The sequence below is a fragment of the Notamacropus eugenii genome, chromosome 5 (genome assembly GCF_028372415.1).
Source record: "Notamacropus eugenii isolate mMacEug1 chromosome 5, mMacEug1.pri_v2, whole genome shotgun sequence".
Lineage (NCBI taxonomy): Eukaryota > Metazoa > Chordata > Mammalia > Diprotodontia > Macropodidae > Notamacropus > Notamacropus eugenii.
In genome coordinates, this window is record NC_092876.1 from 231,306,933 (window position 1) to 231,321,050 (window position 14,118).

At 34.4% G+C, this 14,118-nt stretch overlaps 1 protein-coding gene across 10 annotated transcripts in view; it reads left to right on the top strand.

Moving 5' to 3' along the window:
* Positions 1 to 14,118, top strand: part of UBR3 (ubiquitin protein ligase E3 component n-recognin 3) — a 314,350-nt gene that overhangs the window by 32,573 nt on the left and 267,659 nt on the right. For all 10 annotated transcript variants that reach the window (XM_072612278.1, XM_072612269.1, XM_072612275.1 and 7 more), the window contains 2 exons: positions 4,060 to 4,203; positions 4,721 to 4,770. In XM_072612278.1, coding sequence (XP_072468379.1) covers positions 4,060 to 4,203; positions 4,721 to 4,770 — 194 coding nt within the window. The remainder of the gene's footprint in view (positions 1 to 4,059; positions 4,204 to 4,720; positions 4,771 to 14,118) is intronic.

Below are 14,118 nucleotides of genomic sequence, written 5' to 3' on the forward strand. Positions count from 1 at the left end.
CCCACAAATCACATATGAACCCTAGTTAAAATCATTCTTTGCTATGCCTGTCTTTTTACAAATAACCAACTATTTGATAATAAAACAAGTAGATTAGTCATAGTAATTGCTTTTAGTATATTGGTAACTCCCTTCAGTCAACATTTCCCCTATTCACTGCAGTCTGTTCATTGATGATGAACTTTTTTCTTTTAAACATATGTTTATTTCTTAGAGTTAAAAATGTAAGCTAGGCTAAACTTTTTAAATGGGCTCTTGGATTTATTTTATATTAACTGGTGTCCTTATAAGAATAATTTTCTTAAATCTTTAAAATATTATCACTATCATTATTGTTTGCTCACTTAGTAGTGTAGGCTTTTATTTTTATTTTTTTTACATTAAATTTAATTTTTCTCAATTTCATGTTACCAAAAATTTTTAACATTCATTTTTAAAAATTTTGAATTCCAAATTCCTTTCCACCCTCCTTTCCCTCCTCCTCCGTGAAGGCAAACAATTTAATATAGATTATACATGTGCAATCATGCAAAACATTTCCATATTAGCCATGTTGCAAAGGAAAGTACAGATCAAAAAGACCCAAGAATAATAAAGAAAGTATAAAAAGTATGCTTCAATCTGCATTCAGACTCCATTAGTTCTTTCTCTGAAGGGAGATAGCATTTTTCATCATAAGTCTTTCGGAATAGTTTTAGATCATTGTATTGCTGAGAATAGCTAAGTTATTAACACTTGATCCTTGTATAATATTGTTGTTACTGTGTACAGTGTTCTCCTGGTTCTGCTCATTTTACTTTGCTTCAGTTCCTGTAAGCCTTCCCAGATTTTTCTGTTAGTATCTTGCTTGTCATTTCTTATAGAACAGTACTATTACATCACAATCAAATGCCACAAGTTGTTCAGCCATTTCCCGATTGATGGGCACACTCTCAATTTTCAATTCTTTGCCACCATGAAAAGAGCTGCTATTAATAATTTTACATATAAAAGTCCTTTTCCTTTTTCTTTGATCTCTTTGGGATATAAGCCTAGTACTGGTATTGCTGGGTCAAAGGATATGCACAGTTTTATAGCCCTTTGAGAATAGTTCCTAATTGCTCTCTAGAATAGTTGGATCAGTTTACAGCTCCACTAACAGTGCATTAGTGTTCCAATTATCCCACATCCCTTCCAATATTTATCATTTTCCTTTTCTGTCATATTAACCAGTCTGATAGGTGTGAGGTGATAAGAGTTGTTTTAATTTGAATTTGTCTAACACTCTAATCAATAGTGATTTTCATATGATTATAGGTAGGTTTGATTTCTTCATCTGAAAACTGTTCATATCCTTTGACCATTTATCAATTGAGGGGTGACTTATATGTTTATAAATTGGACTCAGTTCTCTATGTATATGAGAAATGAGGCATTTATCAGAGAATTTGCTGTAAATTTTTTTCTCTCAGTTTTCTGTTTTCCTTCTAATCATGGCTGCTTTGGTTTTGTTTTGTGTAAAACTTTTTAAATTTGATGTAGTCCAAATTATCCAAATTATTTTATATCCTGCAATGTTCTTCATCTGTTGTTTGATCATAAATTCTTCCCTTATCCTTAAATCTTACAGGTAAAATATTCATTTTGACCTTCTCTCTCTATGTTTGTTTATGCCTAGTTTTTGCCAAACTGCTTTCCCATTTTTCCAGCAGTTTTTGTCAGATAATGATTTCTTGTCTCAAACTTGTGGATCTTTGAGTTTGTCAAACACTAGTTTACTATGGTCATTATCCACTGTGTAATGTGTACCTAATTTATTCCATTGATCTACCACTCTATTTCTTAGCCAGTATTGTTTCAGTGATTGCTGATTTTTAATAAAGTTTGTAATTTGTAATAAAATTTGAGATCTGGTAATGCTTGCCCACTTTCCTTCACATTTTTTTCTTTAATTACTTTGATATTCTTGACCTTTTGTTCTTCCAGATGAATTTTGTTATTTTTTCTAGCTCTATAAAATAATTTTTTTGTGATTTGATTAGTATGGCACTGAGTAAGTAAATTAATTTAAGTAGAATTGTTATTTTCATCATATTGGCTTAGCCTATCCATGAGCAATTAACATTTCTCTAGTTGTTTAGATCTGAATTTATTTGTGTGAAAAATATTTTGTAATTGTGTTCCTTTAATTCCTGGGTTTGTCTTGGGAGGTAGACCACCAAGTATTTTAACTGGAATTTCTCTTTCTATCTCTTGCTGCTGGGCTTTGTTGGTAATATATAAAAGGCTGATGGTTTACGTGGATTTATTTTATACTCTGCAACTTTGCTGAAGTTGTTAATTATTTCAGCTAGTTTTTTTAGTTGATTCTCTGGTATTCTCTAAGTATCCTGTGATATTGTCTGCAAAGGATGATAGTTTTGTTTTTTCATTGCCTGTTCTAATTCCTTCCATTTCTTTTTCTTGTCCTGTTGCCATAGCTAGCATAGAACAATATTGAATGATAGTGGTGATAATGGGCATCCTTTGCTTCACCTTTGATCTTATTGGAAGGGCTTCTAGTTTATCCCCATTACAGATAATGCTGTCAATGATTTTAGATAGATACTACTTACGAAAAGTTCCATTTATTTTTATGCTTTCTAATGTTTTTAATAGAAATGAATGTTATATTTTTGCTGAAAGAGTTTTCTGCATCTATTGAGATAATCATGTTATTTCTCTTGGTTTTGTTATCATTTGGGTCAGTTATGTTGATAGTTTTTCAATATTGAACCAGCCTTGCGTTCCTGGCATATGTCTCCTGTGGTCATAGTGTTTGATCTTTGTGATAGAGTGCAGTAATCTCCTTGTTAGTATTTTAATTTAAAAGTTTTGCAACAATATTCATTAGGGAAATTGGTCTATTGTTTTCTTTCTGTTTCAGCTTTTTCTGGTTTAGGTATCAGCACCAATTCGTGTCATAAAAGGAAAAAAGGAATCCTTTTTCCAAATAGTTCATATAGTGTTGATATTAATTGTTCTTTAAATGTTTTGTTCATTTGTGAATCTATTTGGTCATGGGGATTTTTTTCTCAGGGAGCTAATTTGTGGCTTGTTCAATTTCCTTTTCTAAGATAGGGCTATTTAAATATTCTTTTTCCTCTGTTAATAATCTGGGTAATTTATATGTAAATATTCTTCCATTTCATTATTGGCAGATTTATTGGCATATAATTGGACAAAATAGATCCTAATAATTGCTTTAATTTCATCTTCATTGGCACTCTTTTCACTTCTGATTCTGGTAATTTGGTTTTCTTCTTTATTTTTTTAATGAAATTGACTAGTGGTTTAAATAGTTTTAAAAAATATGGTAATGAAAGCCCTGGCAAAATAGCTATTGTTAAGTAAGTTATTTTTCTCTTACAATTTTTAGGTTGAAAATAAATGTTTTCTTGTGCTTATTCCTTTTTTTATGACTGAAAGTGCAGCTACTTTTACTCTTAAACACCAAATAGTTTAATGTAACATTTTTAGAAGTATAGTACCTTTTTTCCTTGCCTTTTTTATTTTTTAGGTTTAGTCACTTTTCCTTGATATAGGGCCTTGAAAAGATCTTGCTCTTAGGCTTCTGTGGCCTTACTGCTGAGATACTTTCTCTATTTATAGTCTATAATCAAGTAAAGGACAGCACTGGAGACCTTGTAATTCTAGAACACTTATTTATAGAGTATTTTTACTTAAAAAAAGACAGTAACTATAGATTACAAGAATATTAGTGCAAATCCAGCTATACTGGAACGCTGATTCTCCTTAGCAAGGATATGAGAAATTATTGAATTTGTTGAGGAGGGGGATAGAATGTGAGTTAATTTGCAGATTCTTCTAGGTTGGTTTTTCACTTCATAGCTGCTTTTATTTGGTTTGAAATGTGAATTTTGAGAACATCTACTAAAAGATTTGTATTATGTTATTTGGATTTTCTGCCATTTTGTGTTGTTCATACCATGGCTCCTTCCTTGTCTAAGTTTATTTGTATTTAGAAGTTAGACAGAATATTTCTCTGACTTTAATGACATTTAAAGCATTTTATTTTAGGTCTTGGAGAAAATGCATGTGCAAAAAAAAGTCATGAAAAGTACCTCATAGCTTTGAAGGGCTCTGGATTGGCATTTCCTGAGGATAAACTTACATGTGGCATGCAGGACCAGGCTGCTGGCACTAGCTCTCTGGCAGTTTCAGGTTTGTATAGAAAAATATTTTAGAGCATTTTAATATTTCCTTTTCTAAGAATAAAAAGATTTCTTAAAATTGTTTATTCTTAAAGGGTAGTAATTTTTCTAGTGAAATAATGAAATCCTTTGCAAGAATGCTGATAAGAATATAATGGTTTACAGATAGAAATAAATCAAAGTCAAAAAAAGAATGCAGTTTTCATTATTGGAATTAATTTTGTCACTCAAACTCTACTTTTTTACTGATGAAAAATAATCAGTAAGCTAAAGCATTAGCACATAAGTAGTGGTATCCAGAAATGAGTTGTTCCTTAATCACAAAATTTCATTCCTTTAATTGGGGGTTTTATTAGACATTTGCTATTGAGATAAGACACCAGCCAAATCCAAATGTATTCAAGATGTGAAGTCTGCCAAGATAGCTTTACCAGCATTTAGAGTTTTTAGTAATAGGCCTCAGAAATTTTAAGGTAAAACAATATATGAACATCCATGAAGGAATACTTCTTTTTCTTCTTCAAAAGGTTTTGCAGGTGCTACAGGAACGTCAGGACAAGTAGATTCTTCAGATGAGGTGAGGTTTTAAAGTTGTCTTTTCCTTCCTCCAAGAGAATTGTGGGTTTTAGGGTTGGAAGGGGTCTTGGAGACAAGTATGGATTGGAGCCAACTCCAACCATTTATTTCTTCTCTAGACAGAAGAAAGTCTTCATACTGTGGATTAAACTTAAAAATGTGTCCTTCACATTTTCCCTCCAGAAGAACTGATTGTTAAACATTAACTAGCATACTCCTACTTGAGATAATGTGTCTTAGTCCCTTGTAACTTTATAGATGAGGAAACTGAGGCCTGGAGAGATTAAATGACTTGTTCATATTTATACAGCCAGTTGGGGATAATGACAGGAATAGAGTTCTGACCTTCATGTTCTGTTTACTATGTCACAATGTCTCCTTTTCTAAAAGGGAGATAGAGCTCTACCTGTGTTTTCAAATACAATTTCCTTATTTCCATTCCTCTTTAATTTCTTACCTCTCAAAATTTGTCATCCCACCTTCTAATTCTCTGGCCTTGGATCATCTCTTTCTATCCCTATCCCCCTGGAATCTCTGCTACCAGGAACAGATTTCCTGGCTTATTGTCTTTAAAAGAAGTATGTATCTGTGAGTTTATTCTGGTAATATTCTTATATGAAGAAAATTTAGTATTTTAAAATATAGTGACTATGAGGAAAAACTAGGCACAATAGTATATGCTTAATAAATATTTCTTTTAATTAGTAATGAGTAATGAGATTTTATGGGACATGTCACTAGTTTCATTATTTTAGAGTTACATTTCCTATATCCGGAATTAAAAAATTTTAATATAGCAAAAAAAAAATGTGTTGAAATAATTTTATAATCTTATAATACTTCCTGGCAAAAGAAACCTGTAAGTATAATAGCTTATAATACTAATTTATTTTACTTGTACTAAATATATGAAATAAAATGTGATTAAAATGCAAATATTCCTCTTAAAATTTAGAGATATTTAACATACAATTTTAAATTGTATTTGATATTTCACTGTAGATTATTTATTGAAAACAGAATCTTAAAATGTGGAATTTTAAAAGTTAGTATCTTCATTTTATGTAAATACTTTCTATCATTTTAAAATATGCACTGTTATACAACTGGCTGATTTTTGTTTGTGAAATTTAATTTAGAGACTTTGGTTAGAGACTTAATTTAATAAATCTCTCCTTAAGATATTTCATGTTTTAATACTTCAGAGGCATCTATTTAAATAGAAATGCTTCAATTCAGCATGACCTGTTAGGGCCTTGTTTTAGATCAGTTGCTCTTCTTATAATTTCTGTAGTTTTGCAGGCTTCCTTTTTTTCAGCATGCATATTAGCTCTTAAAAGGTTAATTGTTTTTCTATTTTAAGCTGTTTGATTTTTTTTAATGTTCTACAATCACTACCAAAAAGATTATATTTATACCCCCCTGCCTACCTCCCACCACTCCCCTCCCTCCCCAGGATGCCATACAATTCTATATATGATCTACATATACTTTCCTATTGAATACGTTTTCACTATAGTAATGCTGTATAGACAAACTAAAATAAATGGAAGAAATCATATAACAAATGAAGACATAATATACACATACATACACACATACATATACAAACAAGATCTGCTACATTCTGCAAATGAATTCCACAGTTCTTTCTCTGAGTGTGGAAGGCATTTTGCCTTAGAGAACCATTGGGAATTATTATTATTATTTTTTAAGTTCTTGCATTATTATGAAGTTCCAAGTCTACCAGAAAAAACTCTTGCACGCTGTGGTTGTTGCTATGCACAAATTTCTTTTCTTTTAAATTTATTTATTTAACTTTTAACATTCATTTTCACAAAATTTTGGGTTCCAAATTTTCTCCCCATTTGTCCCCACCCCAAAACACTGAGCATTCTAATTGCCCCTATCACCAATCTGCCCTCCGTTCTATCATCCCTCCCTTCCATCATCCCTCCCTTCCATCATCCCTCCCTTCCCTTGTCCCTATCTTCCCTTTTGTCCTGTAGGGCCAGATAACTTTCTGTACCCCTTTACCTGTATTTCTTATTTCCTAGTAGCAAGAACAGAACTCAAGAGTTGTTCCTAAAACTTTGAGTTCCAACTTCTCTTCATCCCTCCCTCCCCACCCATTCCCTTTGGAAGGCAAGCAATTCAATATAGGCCATATCTGTGTGGTTTTGCAAATGACTTCCATAATAGTCGTGTTGTGTAAGACTAACTATATTTCCCTCCATCCTATCCTGCCCCCCATTGCTTCTGTTCTCTCTTTTGATCCTGTCCCTCCCCAAGAGTGTTGACTTCAAATTGCTCTGTCCTCCCATTGCCCTCCCTTCCATCATCCCCCCCATCCTGCTTATCCCCTTCTCCCCCACTTTCTTGTATTGTAAGATAGGTTTTCATATCAAAATGAGTGTGCACTTAATTCCTTCCTTTAGTGGAATGTGATGAGAGTAAACTTCATGTTTTTCTCTAACCTCCCCTATTTTTCCCTCCACTAAAAAGTCTTTTGCTTGCCTCTTTTATGAGAGATAGTTTGCCCCATTCCATTTCTCCCTTTCTCCTCCCAATATATTTCTCTCTCACCACTTAATTTCATTTTAGATATGATCCCATCCTATTCAATTCACTCTGTGCTCTGTGCTGTGTGTGTGTGTGTGTGTGTGTGTGTGTGTGTGTGTGTGTGTGTGTGTGTGTGTGTGTGTGTAATCCCACCCACTACCCAGATACGGAAAAGTTTCAAGAGTTACAAATATTTTCTTTCCATGTAGGAATGTAAACAGTTCAACTTTAGTAAGTGCCTTATGACTTCTCTTTGCTGTTTATCTTTTCATGCTTCTCTTCATTCTTGTGTTTGAAAGTCAGATTTTCTTTTCAGCTCTGGTCTTTTCATCAGGAATGCTTGAAAGTCCTCGATTTCATTGAAAGACCATTTTTTCCCCTGAAGTATTATACTCAGTTTTGCTGAATAGGTGATTCTTGGTTTTAGTCCTAGTTCCTTTGACTTCTGGAATATGATATTCCACGCCCTTTGATCCCTTAATGTAGAAGCTGCTAGATCTTGTGTTATCCTGATTGTATTTCCACAATACTTGAATTGTTTCTTTCTAGCTGCTTGCAATATTTTCTCCTTGACCAGAGAACTCTGGAATTTGGCCACAGTGTTCCTAGGAGTTTCTCTTTTTGGATCTCTTTCAGGTGGTGATCTGTGGATTCCTTGAATACTTATCTTGCCCTCTGGTTCTAGAATATCAGGGCAGTTTTCCTTGATAATTTCATGGAAGATGATGTCTAGGCTCTTTTTTTGATCATGGCTTTCAGGTAGTCCCATAATTTTTAAATTGTCTCTCCTGGATCTATTTTCCAGGTCAGTTGTTTTTCCAATGAGATATTTCACATTATCTTCCATTTTTTCATTCTTTTGGTTTTGTTTTGTGATTTCTTGGTTTCTCATAAAGTCATTAGCCTCCATCTGTTCCATTCTAATTCTGAAAGAACTATTTTCTTCAGTGAGCTTTTGAACCTCCTTTTCCATTTGGTTAATTCTGCTTTTTAAAGCATTCTTCTCATTGGCTTTTTGAACCTCTTTTGCCAATTGAGTTAGCCTATTTTTCAAGGTGTTATTTTCTTCAGCATTTTTTTGGGTCTCCTTTATCAAGGTGTTGACCTGCTTTTGATGCTTTTCTTGCATCTCTCTCATTTCTCTTCCCAGTTTTTCCTGCACCTCTCTAACTTGATTTTCAAAGTCCTTTTTGAGCTCTTCCATGGCCTGAGCCCATTGAATATTTATTTTGGATGTTTGGGGTACAGAAACCTTGGTTTCTATGTCTTTCCCTGATGGTAAGCATTGTTCTTCCTCATCTGAAAGGAAGGGAGGAGATATCTGTTCACCAAGAAAGTAACCTTCTATGGTCTTATTTTTTTCCCCCCTTTTCTGGGCATTTTCCCAGTCAGTGACTTGACTTCTGAGTTTTCTTTCCACATCCACCAGGCCTCCAGATCTGCCCAGCCAGCGTTTGGGGTCTGAGATTCAAATGCTGCTCCCCAGCTGAAAGCCTTGAGGCTGGGTGGGGCTGCTATTCAGTGTGAGATTAAGTTCAGGTGCTCTGGTGGGGGCAGGGCCGCCACACAGGGCTCAGTTCCCTCAGGGTGTTTATGTGGAGACCTTCAACAATGAATCCAAGCTCCTGCCTGCTTTGGGAGCCCTTGTCTGCTGCTGCCTCCACTGCTGCCTCCCGAGGGGCCCTGGGTTATGGGGACACCCCGCTCCCCTCTCGGTGAGCCAAAAAGACTCTTTCACTGACCTTTGGTGCCTGTGGGTGGAGGGACCTGCGTGGCCGCTGGAGATTCCGTGCCTGAAGCCTGCTCAGATCCACTTCTCTCTGTGCCGCACGGCTGAGGCAGGGCTGTGCTGTGCTCCGGGTCCGAGGTGCAACGGACCTTTCGTGTCAGTTTTTCAGGTCTCTCTGGAACAGAAATCTCCTCCACTCTGTTTTTCTGTGGCTTCTGCTGCTCCCGAATATGTTGGGAGTTCTTTACAGGTATTTTATGGGCTGTGGGTTCGGAGGTAGCATATGTATATCTTTCTACTCCACCATCTTGCCTCCTCCTGTGCACAAATTTCTCCTGATTCTACTCCTTTCGCTCAGCATCAGATCATATAAGGCCTTCCAGACCTCTCTGAAGTCTTCTTGTTCATCATTTCTTATGGTGCAATAGTACTCCATTACATTCATATACCACAACTTATCCGGCGTTCCCCAACTGATGGGCATCCCCTTGATTTCTAGTTTTTGGCAACTACAAAGAGTGCTGCTATAAATCTTTTTGTACATGTGGGACCCTTTCCCATTTTTATGATCTCTTGGGGATACAGTCCTAGTAGCGATATTGCTGGGTCAAAGGGTATGCACATTTTTGTAGCCCTTTGGGCATAGTTCCAAGTTGCTCTCCAGAATGATTGGATGAGCTCACAGTTCCACCAACAATGAATTAGTGTTCCAACTCTCTCACATCCTCTCCAACATTTATCATTTTCCTGTTCTGTCATGTTGGCCAATCTTATAGGTGTGATGTGATACCTCAGAGTTGTTTTGAATTGTATCTCTCTAATCAAAAGTGATTTAGAGCATTTTTTAATATGATAATAGATATCTTTAATTTCTTCCTCTGAAAACTGCCTATTCATGTCCTTTGACCATTTATCAATTGGGGAATGACTTGCATTGTTGTACATTTGACTAAGTTCTCTATATATTCCAGAAATGAGGCCTTTATCCCTGAGATTAGCTGTAAAAATTCTTTCCTAATTTACTACATCCCTCCAAATTTTGGTTGCATTGGGTTTGGTTGTGTAAAAACTTTTCAGTTTAATGTAATCAAAGTTATCCATCTTGCATTTCATAATGCTGTCTCTTCTTTAGTAAAAAATTCTTCCCTTCTCCATAAATCTGATAAATACACTATTCCTTGCTCTTCCAGTTTGTCCATGGTATCAATCTTTATACCTAAATCATTTACCCATTTGGACTTTATTCTTGCGTACGGTGTCAGGCATGGGTCTATGCCTAGTTTCCGCCACGTTGTTATCCAGTTTTCCCAGCAATTTTTGTCGAAAAGCTGTTTGATTTTAAAATGAGATTGGCACTGTATTAACAAAGTGACTAAAATGTCTATACTCTTTGAATCAGAAATTCCATTGCTAGGGAAACATACTTCAAAGAGGTCAGTGATAAAAAAAAAGGTCCTATGTACATTATAATATTTATATCACTAGTTTTTATAATAGCAAAGAATTGCAAACTAAGCAAGTGCTTAAATAAGTTATGGTGCATTATGTCATGAAATAGTATTGTGCTGCAAGAAACAATGGTTTTGATGAATACAGAGAAGTAGTGGAAGATAAGAACTGATATGAAAATAAGAAAGCAGAACCAGGCCAGCAGTGTGCACAATGACTAAAGTAATGTAAATGGAAAAACCACCATCAACAAAAAAATTGAAACTGAATACTGTGAAATTGTAACAATCAAACTGGAGACAAAGAAGAAATGTAAGACGATATTTTTCTCTGCTTCTTTGTAGAGATGGGGTTTATATGAGTATGGAACATTGCTATAATGTCAGACTTTTTTTAAGTGTTGGTTAGTTTTGATGAATTTTTTTCCTCCTCTTTTTTATCCTTTATTATAAGGGATGGCTCTCTGGGAAGGACTGTGGTATATTCACCAATATATTGGTGCTATTTACCAATATATTGGTACCACTTACCAAAATGTTGGTAAATTAGGGAACTGCAAAAACAAAAGATACCAATAAAAAATTGTCCCCTAAAAAAGGGAAAAGAAAAAGAATTGGATTGTTTTGTTTGCATGGTTGAAGACTGCATCTTAAAGTGCTGTGATGACAGATGGCTGTGGGATTACTCAAAATAGAAATTCTAAAATTTCCCATTTTCTTTTTTAAGAGCTTTTCAGGGGAAGATGAAGGGAAAAATGAGAATTTCAGGTGTCACAAGAGTGACAATATATATTCCAGTTGTAATAAGATTTTATCAGGGTTGGATAGTTGTGGCAACATATAAACTGGAAGAAACCCTTTTGCTATTTGCTGTTGGTCTCAGCAGAGTTTTAATAGGAAATTTAATAATTTCCAGTAATGGTTTAGAATATTGATGTGTTAAAAAGAATTTAAAATTTGCTACAGAGTTATGGGAAAGAATTATTCTGTTCATGATATCTATATTAATGACTATCTGACATTGTCGCATGGCAAGTTTGCTAGATGCACCCAGATCTATTTTTAGATGATGCTTCTGGTAATGTGAAAATGTGGAGTTTTGATATTCTTACTTTCTTCCTTCCTCTGTATGAAGCAGAGCACTTTGATCTGATTGTTTTGTATGCTTCTGTAGATATAATGGACTAGAACTTGCGGCCTTTAAATCCCAGTGGAGGTTTTGTTGCCTTCACAACATCACAGAAGCAACTGATCTTATCCTTGGAGGCTAGTGGCAGCCCTTCTCCTGGGAATTTTCAAAGCTATGCTAGAAGCAGAGTTCAGGTGGTAATAGTAATAGTAATGATGAAGTGTGATCCCTTTTCTTTGCCCTCTAATGTTCCCATCCAGTATCCTTATCCTGTTGTCTTTTTATGCTTCAGTCCATGTTGCCATCTGTCATCATGTTGCCATAGCCTTTATCATGTCCTTGTACCTTTATACTATTCCTGGCTCTTTCCTTTATCCCTTTTTTGATTTTACTTTATTTTTACTAGCATTGAACATCTTTTTACATAGTTACTAATTACTTCAGTTGCATTTCTATATGAAGAACAAAGTAATGCTTTTTGACAATGACAGTCTTTTAGTCTGATATCTCTATCTTTGTTCCCATATGATTGATGATAATCATAGGTGCATATTTAACTGTCCATAAAGACCAAGTCTGATATACCTTCTTTAGCAGCAATTCTTAACCTTTTCTGGTATCATTTACCCCTTTGCTTAGTGAAAACTAAAGACCCCTTCTCAGAATAATGTTTTAAAATGCATAAAAGAAAAATGCATTGGATTACAAAGAAAGCCAGTCATATTGAAATATACTTTTCAAAATTTTCTTTTTAAAGTTCATTGACCCCGGATTAATAGCCTCTGATTCATGGTTTTCTTTTGGAATGAACATCGAAAACTAAAAATGAAATGTATTATGCCAGCTATTTTGTACTTTAAATGATATTTTAATCTTAGGTTTTCTTGTTGCCTTTTGTTTTAATACCTATTAGCTATTACTAATTTAATATGTAATAGCTATTACTAATTAAACTCTCCACCCTTATTGAATACTTCCTCCTAACAAGAAACATTTAAATAAAACCAACTAGTGAAGTAGATATGTTTATCACTTATCAGGGATTGAGATTGTTTATGAAAATTTATTAGTGTTCAACTGTTTTTTAGTGTCATTGTTTACATTATTTTAGTCAACATATATATGCCCTCAGTTCTGCTTTCTTCACTTTATACTTCATATAACTCTTCATGCTTCTCTGAATTTCTCATATTTGTCCTTGTTGCATGGCAATATTCTATTACATTCATAAGCCACAATGTGTTCAGCTATTCCCCATTTAAATAGACATCCGTTGTTACTCCAGTATTTTTTTCTATCTTCTATAAATAGTTTGTTACTGACTTTTTTGAGGATATATGAAGGCTGTATGAATGCTTTAGTGACTTTGTTTGCACTAATCCAAATTGATTTCTGGAATGGTTAGATAAGGTCTCAGCTCTGTCAACAGTATATCAGTTTGCCAGTCATCCTGCAGACCCTTCCAGCATTGAACATTTCTATTTTTTATCATCCTTGACAATTTTCTGGGTATGAGGTAAAATCTTAGAGTTGTTATAGTTTGCATATCTCTGATGACTAATTTGGAGTAAACCTTTTCTAGTGTTGGTAAAAACTTTTCATTTTCTTTGAACATTTAGAGGTTGCTTTCAGCTCTAGATCTCTGTAATCTTATGATCTTTTTTTGGAATGGCTTTTGTTTACATGTTTCCATTACTTACTCATATGTTTTGAATACCAGTCAGTTTTTAAGGGACTGATTTATGGTTTTATTGGTAGAAGGAACTAACTCCCAGGGAGAAAAATTCAAGATTTCTTCTTCAACCAAATAGTCTTAAGAGAGCTCCTGGGCATCGTTGACTTAACTTGGGTTACAAAGCTAGACATTTAACAGAACTAATCATGCTGATATATATCCAGTTAACTCTCTTTTTAAAAAATCTGTATTGCTTTTATTTGTGAAAAGTCTTTCAGATTTTACAGAATAAAAACTATTATTTTTGTCATATTCGTCCTTATCCTTTGTTTATTTAAGAATTCTTTTCCTAGCTATAGGTGTGACAAGTACTTCCTTCCATTTTTCTCTAATTTTTCTTTGATGCGTCTTTTCATATTTAAGTCTAATATTGATTTGAATACTTTATTAGTCTGCTTTCCAGTTTTTCCAGCATTTCTTATCAAATATGATCTTTACCACAGTGGTTTGTATTCTTAAGATTTCTTGAGCATTGAACTTCTGTATTCACTGACTTTGGAATCTTACTTTATCTAGTCTATTCTGCTGATATACTTTTCAGTTTTTTAACTTGTGTTAAGTAGTTTTGTGGATTACAGCTTTATTTTATTTTTTTAGAATGTATAATTTATTTTTTAGTTCCCAACATTCACTTCCACAAGAACTTGAATTCAGAATTTTCTCATCTCTTCCCATCCCCCACCGAGGACAGCATGCACCCCATCCACTCCTTTCTCCATTCTGTCCTCTCTTCTATCATCCACCCT